This window comes from Helianthus annuus, chromosome 2, assembly GCF_002127325.2.
Source record: "Helianthus annuus cultivar XRQ/B chromosome 2, HanXRQr2.0-SUNRISE, whole genome shotgun sequence".
Classification (NCBI taxonomy): domain Eukaryota; kingdom Viridiplantae; phylum Streptophyta; class Magnoliopsida; order Asterales; family Asteraceae; genus Helianthus; species Helianthus annuus.
In genome coordinates this window covers 133,233,605-133,246,402 of record NC_035434.2, presented here as the reverse complement: position 1 = coordinate 133,246,402, position 12,798 = coordinate 133,233,605, and the positions used below count along the sequence as shown (strand labels likewise).

The following is a 12,798-nucleotide window of genomic DNA, read 5'->3' as shown; positions in this document are numbered from 1 at the left end:
ATCATCTCCTTTATTAATATATATAGATATTATATAATATAATATATGAAGAAATGGAATACAGCTGTTTAAGCATCACATTTAATATATTTTAATTTTAATATACAGCTGACTCACAATACATGATGGAATAGCATATGTGAATAATGAATCACCAGAGAAGATGTTTTAATGTTTTACTAGATTATCAAATTATGTGGGATCATTTGTTTAACATTTTAGTTAGTTTCAAAAAAAAATAATAATAAATAAATATAGTTTCAACTATTTTTATATTTAATTAAATTATCAGATCATAATTTATATTTTAAATTCCAATTCTATTATTAAAACGGCGTAAAGTATAGAACCTGCAGTTCTACCTATAGAGAACCAGAAGTTCTCCTATAATATATATTTTATATTGCGGCTCGTTTTTAAATCCATGCTTCTTTCATTTGTAGATAAAATGTCGAACTTATCAAAGCTTGAATTCACCGCACTTGACCTCTCGGGTAACAACTACCTCCCATGGACTCTCGATGCTAAAATTCATTTGACGGCAAATAATTTGGGGGAGACAATTGTTGATGGTAATCAGACCTCACCTCAAGATAAAGCAAAAGCTATGATATTCCTCCGCCGCCATCTTCACGAAGATCTAAAGCGGGAATATCTAACTGTTGAGGACCCCATTGAATTATGGACAGACATCAAAGAACGTTTTGACCACCAGAAGTTGGTCTTACTCCCCAAAGCCCGCTATGAATGGCTTCATTTACGACTACAAGATTTTAAGACTGTAAGTGAGTATAATTCTGCCTTGTTCCGCATTACATCTGAGTTAAAATTATGTGGTGAAAAAAATAACCGATGAAGACATGTTTGAAATATTTCTCAACGTTCCATGCCTCAAATATGCTCCTGTCGCAGCAATATAGGGAACGTCAATTTACTAAATATTCCGAATTGATATCATGTCTTCTGGTCGCGGAGCAAAACAACAAGCTCCTACTACAAAATCATCAATCGCGACCTGCCGGTGCAAGCCCATTCCCTGAAGCGAATGTGGCCAATTATCAAAGCGGACGAGGTAGAGGTAGAGGTCGCGGCCCCAGCAGAGGTCGTGGTCGTGGTCGAGGACGGGGATATACATGGCACCGGGAGCCCCAAAACACTAAAAATAGCGGTGGTGAATCAAGTCGACATAATACGGGGCGACCTTCAAAAGGGAAAAATAGCGGGAACCAAGGCAACATTTGTTATAGATGTGGGATGTCAAATCATTGGTCCCGCACGTGTCGCACCCCTAAACACCTCGTTGAGGCATATCAACGCATGATGAAAGAAAAAGGAAAGAATGTTGAAACCAATCTGATTGAGGATGCACCTTCAGCCGTGATACCAGACGTTCATTTGGATGCATGTGATTTTATTGAAAATGTTCGTGATGTTTAAACTTATTTGATGTACCTTTTTATGCTTTACTTTATGCATGTGACATTTGTACTTGACCTTTGTACTTGATTTGGTTTGAAACTCTTGCAATGTTTCATTTTACATCTTTGCATTAACTTTTATTTATTTTTATTTCCTGAAGAAATATGTATTCTAGCTCCAGTAGAGCTATCATTGGTGATGAATGTCTGGTAGATAGCGGTAGTACTAACACTATTCTCAAAGATATGAAATGCTTCTCTGAGTTATGTCCGGCAGAGACACCAATTGGTACTATATCTGGTGTCAGTAACCTTATCGAAGGCTCCGGCAGAGCACATATAACATTATCTTCGGGTACCCAATTAACAATTGATAATGCATTATTTTCTAGTAAATCCAGAAGAAATTTACTTAGCTTTAAAGATATTCAAAAAAACGGTTACCACCTAAAAACAATATCTGAAAATAATATTGAATATCTTCAAATTACTTCAAACAAAAATGGTCAAGAAACCATTGTTGAACAATTAGAAGCATTATCCTCTGGATTATATTGTACTAATATCAATCCTATCGAATCATACATGGTGAGTAACCAAAAGCTATTAGATAAAGACACATTCAATATATGGCATGACCGTCTAGGTCACCCTGGTAGCATAATGATGAGACGAATAATCAAAAGTGCAACCGGGCACCCTCTCAAAAACTTAAAAGTTTTGCTACCACAAGACTTATCATGTGCAGCATGCTCTCTGGGCAAACTTATTACTCGACCCTCACAAACTAAATTGATACATGAAACCCCATCATTTTTAGAAAGAATTCAAGGGGATATTTGTGGGCCTATAAATCCTCCGTGTGGACCATTCCGCTATTTCTTGGTCTTAATTGACGCATCCTCAAGGTGGTCACATGTGAGTCTCTTAGCTACTCGAAATGTAGCATTTGCCCGACTTTTAGCCCAAATCATACAACTGAGAGCTAATTTCCCGGACAATCAAATTAGAAACATCCGGATGGATAATGCGGGAGAGTTCACATCTCAAGTGTTCAATGACTATTGTATGTCAATCGGGATCAATGTTGAACATTCAGTACCTCATGTTCACACACAAAACGGTTTAGCTGAATCTTTGATTAAAAAATTACAAATAATCGCTAGACCACTTTTAATGAGATGTAAACTACCATCTTCTGCATGGGGACATGCTATTTTGCATGCTGCTGCACTGATTAGATTGAGACCAACTGCTGATCACGAATACTCCCCATTGCAACTGGTCTCCGGAAGAGAACCAAGTTTGTCCCACCTTAGAATTTTTGGTTGTGCGGTATATGTACCAATACCGCCACCACAATGTACTACAATGGGACCCCAAAGAAGACTGGGTATCTATATTGGGTTTAGCTCCCCATCCATTATTAAATATTTAGAACCGATGACGGGAGACATGTTTACCGCACGATATGCTGACTGTCATTTTGATGAGACGATGTTCCCAGTCTTAGAGGGAGATAAGGACAAAGAAAGACTGGTAACACAAGAAATAACGTGGAATGCATCATCGCTATCAAATCTCGACCCCCGAAGTGGTCAATGTGAATATGAAGTCCAAAAGATTATACATTTGCAAAGAATAGCGAATGAATTACCAGATGCATTCACAAACACGAATAGAGTGACAAAGTCACATGTACCAGCATCAAATGCACCTGCTCGAATTGAAGTAATCCCAGAAGCGATTACTATACAACGAAAGCGTGGGAGGCCAATCGGTTCCAAAGACAAAAACCCCCAGAAACGAAAAGAGCAAAGTAACGCAGTTGGTGAAAACTCACAAAAGGTCATAAATGAAACCCCGGTAGAGGTAAATGTCCCAGAAGAGACAACTATGAATCTAGAGGAAAATGAAGTTTCAGAAGAAACACCGGTACCGAACGAAAATGAGATCTCTATTAATTATGTACAAGATAGTACAATGTGGAACCGGAATAAAACACGTGTTGATGATATATTCGCATATGCTATAGCAACGGATGTAACCAATGAAAATAATTACGTACCTAAAACTTTAGAAGAGTGCATGCACAGAAATGACTGGACAAGATGGCAAGAAGCCATAAACGCTGAATTGAATTCGCTCGAGAAGCGACATGTTTTCGGACCTGTAGTCCGAACACCCATAGACGTCAAACCAGTAGGTTATAAATGGGTGTTTGCAATAAAGAGAAATGAAAGGAATGAGATTGTACGATATAAGGCTCGACTTGTAGCGCAAGGGTTTTCCCAAATCCCAGGAGTTGATTATAAGGAAACGTATTCCCCTGTAGTGGATGCGATAACCCTTAGGTTCCTAATCGGCCTCACAATCTCTGAAGGACTTCATATGAGACTAATGGATGTCGTCACCGCATACTTATACGGGACACTTGAAAATGACATCTACATGAAAATCCCTAAAGGATTAAAATTGCCTGAAGCATTAAAATCAACACCTCGAGATATGTGTTCTATAAAGCTCCAGAGATCTTTATATGGTCTCAAACAATCTGGTCGTATGTGGTACAATCGACTTAGTGAATATCTCGAAAAAGAAAGATACAAGTCTGATCAGTCCATGTGTCTTTATTAAAAGATCACTCTCAAATTTCACTATAATAGCAGTCTATGTTGATGATATCAACATCATCGGATCTCCTGAAGAGATAGAGAAAGCTGCTCAGTTGTTAAAGAAGGAATTTGAAATGAAAGATCTTGGTATGACAAAATTATGCATCGGACTACAATTTGAGTATCTGTGCAATGGTACATTTGTCCATCAATCAAACTACATCCAGAAGATGTTAGTACGTTTCAACATGGATAAAGCACATCCGTTTAGCGTACCTATGGTTGTCCGACCGCTAGATCCACACAAGGATCCTTATCGCCCTCAAGAAAAAGGCGAAGAAGTACTTGGTCCGGAAGTACCGTACTTAAGCGCGATCGGTGCCCTTATGTACCTCGCAAATAACACAAGACCTGACATTGCATTTGCAGTTCATGTACTAGCGAGATACAGTTCGAATCCAACACGTAGACACTGGAATGGTGTAAAACATATATTTCGGTATATTTGCGGGACACAAGACTTGGGTCTTTTCTATCAAAAGGATCAAAAGTCCCAACTTATTGGGTATGCTGATGCCGGATATCTATCAGATCCTCACAAAGCAAAATCTCAGACAGGTTATGTATTCACATACGGTGGCACAACAATTTCTTGGAAATCGACTAAGCAAACACTTACAGCAACATCATCAAATCATGCCGAATTAATAGCACTATATGATGCTGGTCGAGAATGTGTGTGGTTGAGATCCATGATTAATCACATACAAGAAGCATGCGGATTAGAACAAATCAAGAAAGACCCGACGATTATTTATGAAGACAACGCTGCTTGCATAGCTCAAATAAGAGAAGGCTACATTAAAGGCGATAGAACAAAGCACATCTCACCAAAGGTCTTCTCAACATATGACCTACAAAAGGAAGGAGAAATCGATGTTCGTCAGATCAAGTCAAGTGAAAATCTAGCTGATCTCTTCACAAAATCACTACCTAGAAGCAGTTTTGAGTATTTATCACATAAGATCGGGCTCCGAAGATTGAAAGATGTTAGTTAAATTGAGGGGGAGCATTATACACGCTGTACTCTTTTCCTTGACTAAGTTTTGTCCCATTGGGTTTTCTTAGTAAGGTTTTTAACGAGGCAGCCGAACTGGTCCAGCAGTATCGGTTTATCTTATAGGTCCTGAAGTACCGATTTAACATCATCCTGAAGTATGTTGTTAATAGTGTATGATGAATAATGATAATGTATATCTGAGGGGAAGTATTATAAATCAGATATACAAACCACCCCCCCCCATAACCGTTTTGGCAGTTATAATATAGATGTTCATTTGACAGTTACTTGAGAGACTCATTTGTATATTTGTATCAAAACGTGTGAAAGGATATAAAAGTTCTGCAGAATACAACTTCATTGTTTTCTTATCAAGAACATGTTAATTACTATATTTCTAATCTAATTAACCGAGTAAAAACGATTTAAGAGCTTTTACGCATTAATACATTTTAGATAACGTTATACCAGTCTCACCCGTTTCAACTTTAGTAAAACATGTTTTGTTCATAGACTTGTTATATAACCTAAGACAAAACAATAAGATTGACAAATGCACCAACAAAATTTATCAAGAAGCCAATAATTCTTCAACTGATATCACCACAGGTTACTCCTTACAAAGATCCTCGACCTCACCCGCCAAAACAACCAAAAACGTAGAAACAAATGGAGGGAAAAAGAAAGAGTTGCAATGATCATCATCTACTGAAGCCGTCGAGAAATGTCACGCTTCAACATTTCCATAAATTCCTGCAAATCCAATTACAACTGAATGAAACTAAATATTTACAGGAGCTAAAAGTAAATATGGGAACCGAAGATGCTAACCTGAGCAAGCTCCTCTTCCATACATAATGCATTAATAGCATTTGTATCATAAACATCGTTGCGTAAAGCAGCAGCAGTTTGGACTATTGATGAGAATATTTCTAGAGGTGGGTAATGTTCCACTATTTTCTGGGCCGCGTTTTCAAGGTTCATCTACATATACGAACCATTTCACGTCACGTTAAGTATCAGTCCAATAACATTTACACAAACCGTTAATTAATAGTGTTCACTCGATCTTTCATTAGCGTTCAAACTTGACTGTGTTAGAACAAACCTGAAATTCACTCGATCTTTCATTAATGTTCAAACTCTTCACACTACTGGAACGTCGATGAAGCGTGCCTTTTCTAGATGGTACAGATTGAAGCTTATTTGAACTTGAACTCCCACTTCCACTACCACTATTGAGAGCTTGAGAAACAAACGGCATCATCTGTTGAACCAAACTCGACATATCAAGGTTGCCGCTGCCACTGCCACCGGACCCACCCATGCCCGCCAACATGCTACTTAAATCTTGATTACCATCCATATGTTGAGCAAACTGATTGACTGTGTTCATCATTTCAGGGTTTTGCGCAACTTGACTCATTAAATTCCTAAATAAATCCGGTGATCCGGACCCATTTTGATTCGAAACACCAGCTAAAAGATTATTTAAAGCGGGATTTTGCATAAGTTGATTCATGGTTGCTGCAGGATCCAGTTGGCCTCCAGCCGATGAAGTAGAAACGCCACTACTACTCGCCTCTAATCTTGTCGGCCGATTTCGTCTCTAGCATCAAATTTATAGACAGTTTTAGCATATACTAATCTTGTTAAAATTGTGGAAATAATATAGCAACGGAAAAACTGATCATGGTATTTAAAAATAAAATGTTTGGAACATGGGCACACTTTAGGTTGTAAACCTCCCGGGCCAAGTCCAAGGGGAATGTTCCTTCGACTGAATGATGACGAACCACCTTCCGTTTCACTTAAAGATTTCATTCTTGTGCCTCCTACATCCTGTTAGATACTATGTAAGTGGCATTCTGGTAAATATGGCTTTGATAAATCTAAGAAAACAAAAGAGAAACTAGTAGAAATGGAAGATTTTGGCAGGATGGTGGGTTGGGTATCGGGTCAAAATGGGTTCTTGTTGTAACCATAGTTAGTAATAGTGGTCATAGCAAGCGCTATAGCGAATAGCGTAGCTTAGCACTCATGTGTCGCTATTTGATTTTGGCGCCTCCATAGCGGGCAAATAGCGGGATTTTAGGTTTTTTTTCTGCTTTAATATAAATAGCGGGATTTTATAGGTATAAAATAGCAGGATTTTAGGTTTTTTGTTAAGCATACACATGAAACAGCGTATAAAACAACTTATTTGGATATAATATACATATAAAAAATTTCTGAATTTTTTTCCTAGTGTGTCGCTAAACATAAAAAAACGCCTGCTATTTCATCGCTATCGCCACGTAGGCATGTAGCGTATAGATAGCTTGTCGCTATCGTCCGCTATTTGCTATTAATAACTATGGTTGTTACTGTTTGTTCAGGTCTGGTCGGCCCAAATACACTTACCCTTGTATTATAAATTTCTTTCAAGTAATTAATGGGTTAGGTATGATTGTAAAAACTAAACTATTACAATAATAATCTAAATTTTAACATATGAAAATATACTTTTCTTTTTAGCTATTGTTTTTAATTAACCTGTTTGAGATAAATATTTAGCCCAAATCGACCATACACCAAAACTGCCACATCAAGAAACAAACATAAAGCGTACTGTCCGAACCTCTGAAAGACCAGCATCTGCTTGGCCTAGATGGAAAAAATAGCAAACGTTAACACAAGGTCACAAAACAAAATAAATTAAAATTTTTAAAACTTAACATATTAAGCATAGACATACCGACAGAACTCTGATTTCCACTTCTCATGTGATCACCAACACCTCTGGCTTGTGAGCTGACTCCAGCTATTATCATAGTAATCAAAAGCTTCTTGTAACACATAAATAGTAAACTTTTTATGAAAATAAATAAGTAGAGAAAAACTTACCGTTTATGTTAGCGTGTGCTCCTAGGTTTGATTCGACATTAGTTGCCCTTGGACCTACTCATATGAATAACACATGAAAAACACCAAGATAACAACATATGTAGTGATTCGTTTTTAGTTACTGACCAGGATGGATATGTATGTTAAGGTGTCGTGGAACGGCTCCTATTCCAACAGGACCAGCGGACCCACCGAAGAGAGAACTAGTTTGCAGAGGGAACGGCTGAACCATAATAGGATTAGGACCGGAAGGAGATATGTAAACAGCAGGCCCAGCGTTTACAGAAGATTCAGCCTAAAATGTTTACCATAATCACTTGTAAATGATAACTTCTATAAGATTATAGCGTTGCATATAGAAAAAAGTTATGACATACGGGTGACTGTCCGATACGCAACGTCAGCATCGTACGACCTAGCTCTAGCAAAAGAGCACCTAAATGCTGCATAGCAAGCCCCGACTGCATTGCTTCCGTTTGAATCTGGGTTCTCACCGTGACGTCACTTGAACCCTCCTGTTCCTCTAGCCTTCTTGCGGTATGCTAGAAAATTCGTAGTTAAATTTTCGTTTAATTATCATCCAGAATATGGTAAATAGTTATGAACACCAGGGTATAGAGAAAGGTAAGTACAGATAAAGAATCAACAGCGGGCCCACTAAGAAGACGTTGTGCTTGTCGCATGACAACTGCCAAAGCTGCTACTGACGGCAAGCCACGAGCATTGGAGGGTAGTTCTACAGACGGGAAGCCTTCCGTACTATCTGAAGGTCGATGACCCGCAAAGAGATCCAAACATAAAGGTCATACAAACAATGCAAAAAGATATATGTCTAAATGTTATGTTAAACAAAAAATAATAACTCTTACTTCCATTTTGAGATAATGCTCGGTCCATGTGGTTCATGAACTCAGAAAGCGTGTGTAAGGACTCAGGTATTGGCTACAGGTGAGTAAACATGGCAAGAATACCACGTAAGGCCATGTAGAAAATACTAAAGAAACTTTAGCATGAAATAAGGAAGTTTACAACATGTTTATTACCGTGGCAAGTGTAGGTACAGCTGGCACTGATCCCACTGGGATTTGATACCCTTGAGGCATTGATTGACGAGGACTTCTAGGCTGCGACTGATTTCCCGTCTCATTTCCAAGAGCAACTTGCATGGGCATACTGAACTGTAAACAAGTAGACAATCAAAATATATTAATTAAATAGTAATCTAAATTATATGCGCATAAATCATCATGAAAGAAAAAACACAAGTCACCTGCATGTGTGGTTGCGTTGTGCCGGTACCAGCGATGAGGCCCTGCCCAAAGAAATTAAGAACTGCCCCAATCACCTTGAATACAAAAAAAAAAAAAAAAAAAAAAAACGGTTTTAAAATATAATCACCACAAAGCACACTAAACCGCTTTATAGAAAACAATTTTGCAGAATATAGAACCTGATTTACATCTGGACTGCCGCCTTCATCTTGCTCTCCGACGCCGAATGTCCCAAGAACTACACTATGTGAAACATGCCCGACGCGAGGACGTGTACCGGTCACATTATCATCTTGTCCTGGGACCAAAATCATAATTTAACTTTCTTGTGCATACGTCATTACATGTGTGCGTGTATATATAAAATAAGGGTATCACCAAAATTCACCTGCATTGCTGCTCCTTGCAGCTGTCTCCACATTGGGCGAGCCAGATGAGGGTTGAAATTCAGATGGTTGTCTATTCACTAGATGCAGTGTATGTCCACTTTCAACATCTATAAACCGTCAAGGCTGAAACCATAGTACAAACTACATGGGAAATATATATAGAATATATATATATATATATATATATATATATATATATATACACATTCTACACTTGACAACCTAATACTATGTAACATGATTATAGGATACGGTATTCTGAAAGACGGTCTTCATCTTTCAACACCTTGCCTCTAAAAATCAGCCGCTGCTGATCAACTGGAAGGCCGACTTCACTAGCTATAGTCTCCTTGAATGTCGAAACTAACATCTGTTTTTTTATTTACAAAAGAAAAAAAAGAGGATAAGCGGGGACTGAAGAAGAGTGACATGTGTGCGTATATAAAAAGGGAATGGAAGAGATACATTTTTATCGACAATAAAGTTGTGTAACTGTGAATCTAGCGTCTTGATATTAATCTCCACCGTTGATCCAGAAGCCTCTTCATCTGAATGTTTATCTGCAACACCTTTTGATTTCAAAGCATCTAGAGCAACTTCAGCTATACTTTCACCTTCATCCGGACGTTTATCTGCAACACCTTCTGATTTCAGACTTTCAATTGCAACTTCAGCTATTCTGTCACCTTTATCTGAATGTTCATCCGCAACACGAGCAACTTCAGCTATAGTTTCATTTTTATCTGACTGTTTCTCTGCACCACCTTTCGGTTTCAAACTTTCGAGTGCAACTTCAGCTATTCTGTCACCTTTATCTGAATGTTTATCTGCAACATCAGAATGTTGATTTGCCACACCAGCTGATTCCGATTCCGATTCCACACTTTTAACAGAAACATTATCTGTACTCACACCTTTATCGGAATGATGGTCTGCCATGAGAAAGTATCTCGAACGAGGATAACTGAACCGGTAATACTATCTAATTGATCTTCAATAATATCTGTATATCCAAAACATGATGATAGTAAGATAAGAATACATTAGTATAGGGTTGTAAATGAGCCAAGGTGAGCTCGGGATTGGCTCGTTTATCTTAACAAGATGAAAGTTGAGCTTTGGCTTGGCTCGTCAAAAGCTCGAGTCAGCTCGTGACTTGTTGAGTCGACTCATTTATTTTTAGAAATTTTTAACATACACACATACATATATATCATCATCATCATCATACTCAGTAAATGCCACCAATAGCAAAGCTAAGGTAGGGTCTGAGGAGGGTAAGATGTAGACAACCTTACCTCTACCCCGTAGGAATAGAGAGGATGCTTCTAGTGAGGCCCTTGGCTCGATAGTAGTTTTGCATCAAGCCTTGGACATAAGGCACACAACACTCAACAATCGGGACAAAGGCCTATTAGTGCATGTACCCTTTTGTCCTTCGGCTGTCAACGCCACCACATGATGCATGATTAACCGTCCGCCACTTTTAACGTTATTTTCACGAAATTAAAAAAATAACTTTAAAAATAGTGCAATTTCACTTTTCCCCCCCAAGGGCCCACACATCATCATCATCATCATCATCATCATCATACTCAGTAAATCCCACCAATAGCACAACTAAGTTAGATATACATATATATACACACACACACACATAATAATTACATACATGCACACACATACTTAAACGAGCTAACAAGCTACCGGCTTCGATTATAAAACCTAGCCGATTTGGAGCGAGTTTTTCGAGTTGCGAGCTTTTTGAAGAGACCTAATTATGTACATTAATTTTCTAATTGTTTTGGGGTAACAATTTAAAATGATCTGATGAATAATACACCAAAACACCATCCAAATCCAGAAATTTGGGGCTTTGCAGTCATAAAAATAGAAAGAGGGCTAAAACTTATTCAATCATTTGAATAGGGCATTACTACATATCGAATTTACTCATTTGATGATGCAAGAAGTCAAGAACACGCAAAGAAAACACAAAATTGCGATTAAATTTAGAGGAAAACAGAAAATTACTGAAAGAAAGTGAACGGTCAAAATGGAGAGACGATCTAATGAAGAGCAATCTTTGAATGTCATTAATTTTGGTATCAAACGAGTTGACGCCAACCCGCACGTTACGGCGGGATGTTGATTTTGAATGTGTTAGTATCACTATATTAAATGCGAAAACTTTAAGTTTATTCGAAACTTTCTTTTCGTGTTGCTTTATCCCTAGCATACAAATCAATGACAACAATATTGAAATCCTATGTTATTGTCGGGTTCATATAATACCCTCAAACAAATCATATTTGAACACTTAGACCTATGACTTCGAATTCTAAACAAACTAACTTAAATGAGGCTGTTCAAAAAAAAAAAATAAGGATAAACATGAATCAAATACAAAAAATCAAATTACCAGTTTATTATTATCCTTGATGTCCTCGAAGTCATCCCGTGAGATCAACCGAATTAACCACCCTTATCTTCAAATGTTGCTTTTTAGTCTAAGACTTATCAGGCACCCATTACCTAGTAATTCCCATCGGGTTTGGAGGTATACCTGTTTGTGGCCTTATGTGGTTTAAATTACCCATAGCAAGTTTAATTTGCCAAAATATGATCTTAAACTCACCTCAGCCTATGTAATGTCGGTCGGATCAAATATTAATAATCTCTTGAATACCACAACCTTCTAATCTTGGCTTGTCACATATATCTACTTTATTTCATACTTTATTTCACATGTATGCATACTAAGATCAGAATCACAGAATTCCGTTCATCGAGCCAATGAAACATGTATAGTTGCAAAAGTAAAGTAAAAACTTACGTACCAATCTGAAAGGCTCAAAATGAGATTTACGATTTGTCGAAATTCATGCCAGAAAACAAAATCAGTGCCGGTGTGTTTGAGGCGGGGGAGGATCTTGCCATCCAGTCTCAATTCGTCATCGTTTGCCTATGATGAACATATGTGTCCGATATGCAAATGAAATTGAAACGAATAGTCAGTCGGAGAATACATGAGATGCGATAATTGTTAAGTTTATGCAAAACGTTCTTTTCAAAACGGAAATCAACTCGATATGTGCATAACAAAACTTAAAATTTTGAACGTTATTAGAAAAAAAAATAAAAAAAAAACATATTGAA

The 12,798-nt window shown here is 37.7% G+C and overlaps 1 protein-coding gene across 1 annotated transcript; it reads right to left on the bottom strand.

Moving 5' to 3' along the window:
* Positions 1–5,613: 5,613 nt before the first annotated feature.
* On the bottom strand, positions 5,614–12,572 carry LOC110922289 (ubiquitin-like domain-containing protein CIP73). The gene is made up of 18 exons (XM_022166611.2): positions 12,480–12,572; positions 10,105–10,642; positions 9,892–10,009; positions 9,639–9,746; positions 9,430–9,548; positions 9,250–9,324; positions 9,023–9,157; positions 8,849–8,921; positions 8,612–8,742; positions 8,357–8,521; positions 8,106–8,274; positions 7,980–8,033; positions 7,831–7,896; positions 7,714–7,739; positions 6,825–6,935; positions 6,202–6,702; positions 5,925–6,077; positions 5,614–5,846 (listed from the first exon to the last, which is right to left on the bottom strand). Exons 2-18 carry the CDS (start codon positions 10,576–10,578, stop codon positions 5,799–5,801), a joined length of 2,526 nt encoding a protein of 841 aa, XP_022022303.1. The 5' UTR covers positions 10,579–10,642; positions 12,480–12,572; the 3' UTR covers positions 5,614–5,798.
* Between the last annotated feature and the right edge of the window lie 226 nt (positions 12,573–12,798).

Bases quoted from the DNA above. Each gene is read 5' to 3' on its own strand.
- LOC110922289 (XM_022166611.2), bottom strand. From the start codon at position 10,578: ATGGCAGACCATCATTCCGATAAAGGTGTGAGTACAGATAATGTTTCT. The intron at 9,158-9,249 runs GTGACTTGTGTT...ACTTGTTTACAG, and splicing joins CAACGCAACCACACATGCAG to TTCAGTATGCCCATGCAAGT. The intron at 8,522-8,611 runs GTACTTACCTTT...CGAATTTTCTAG, and splicing joins CCGCTGTTGATTCTTTATCT to CATACCGCAAGAAGGCTAGA.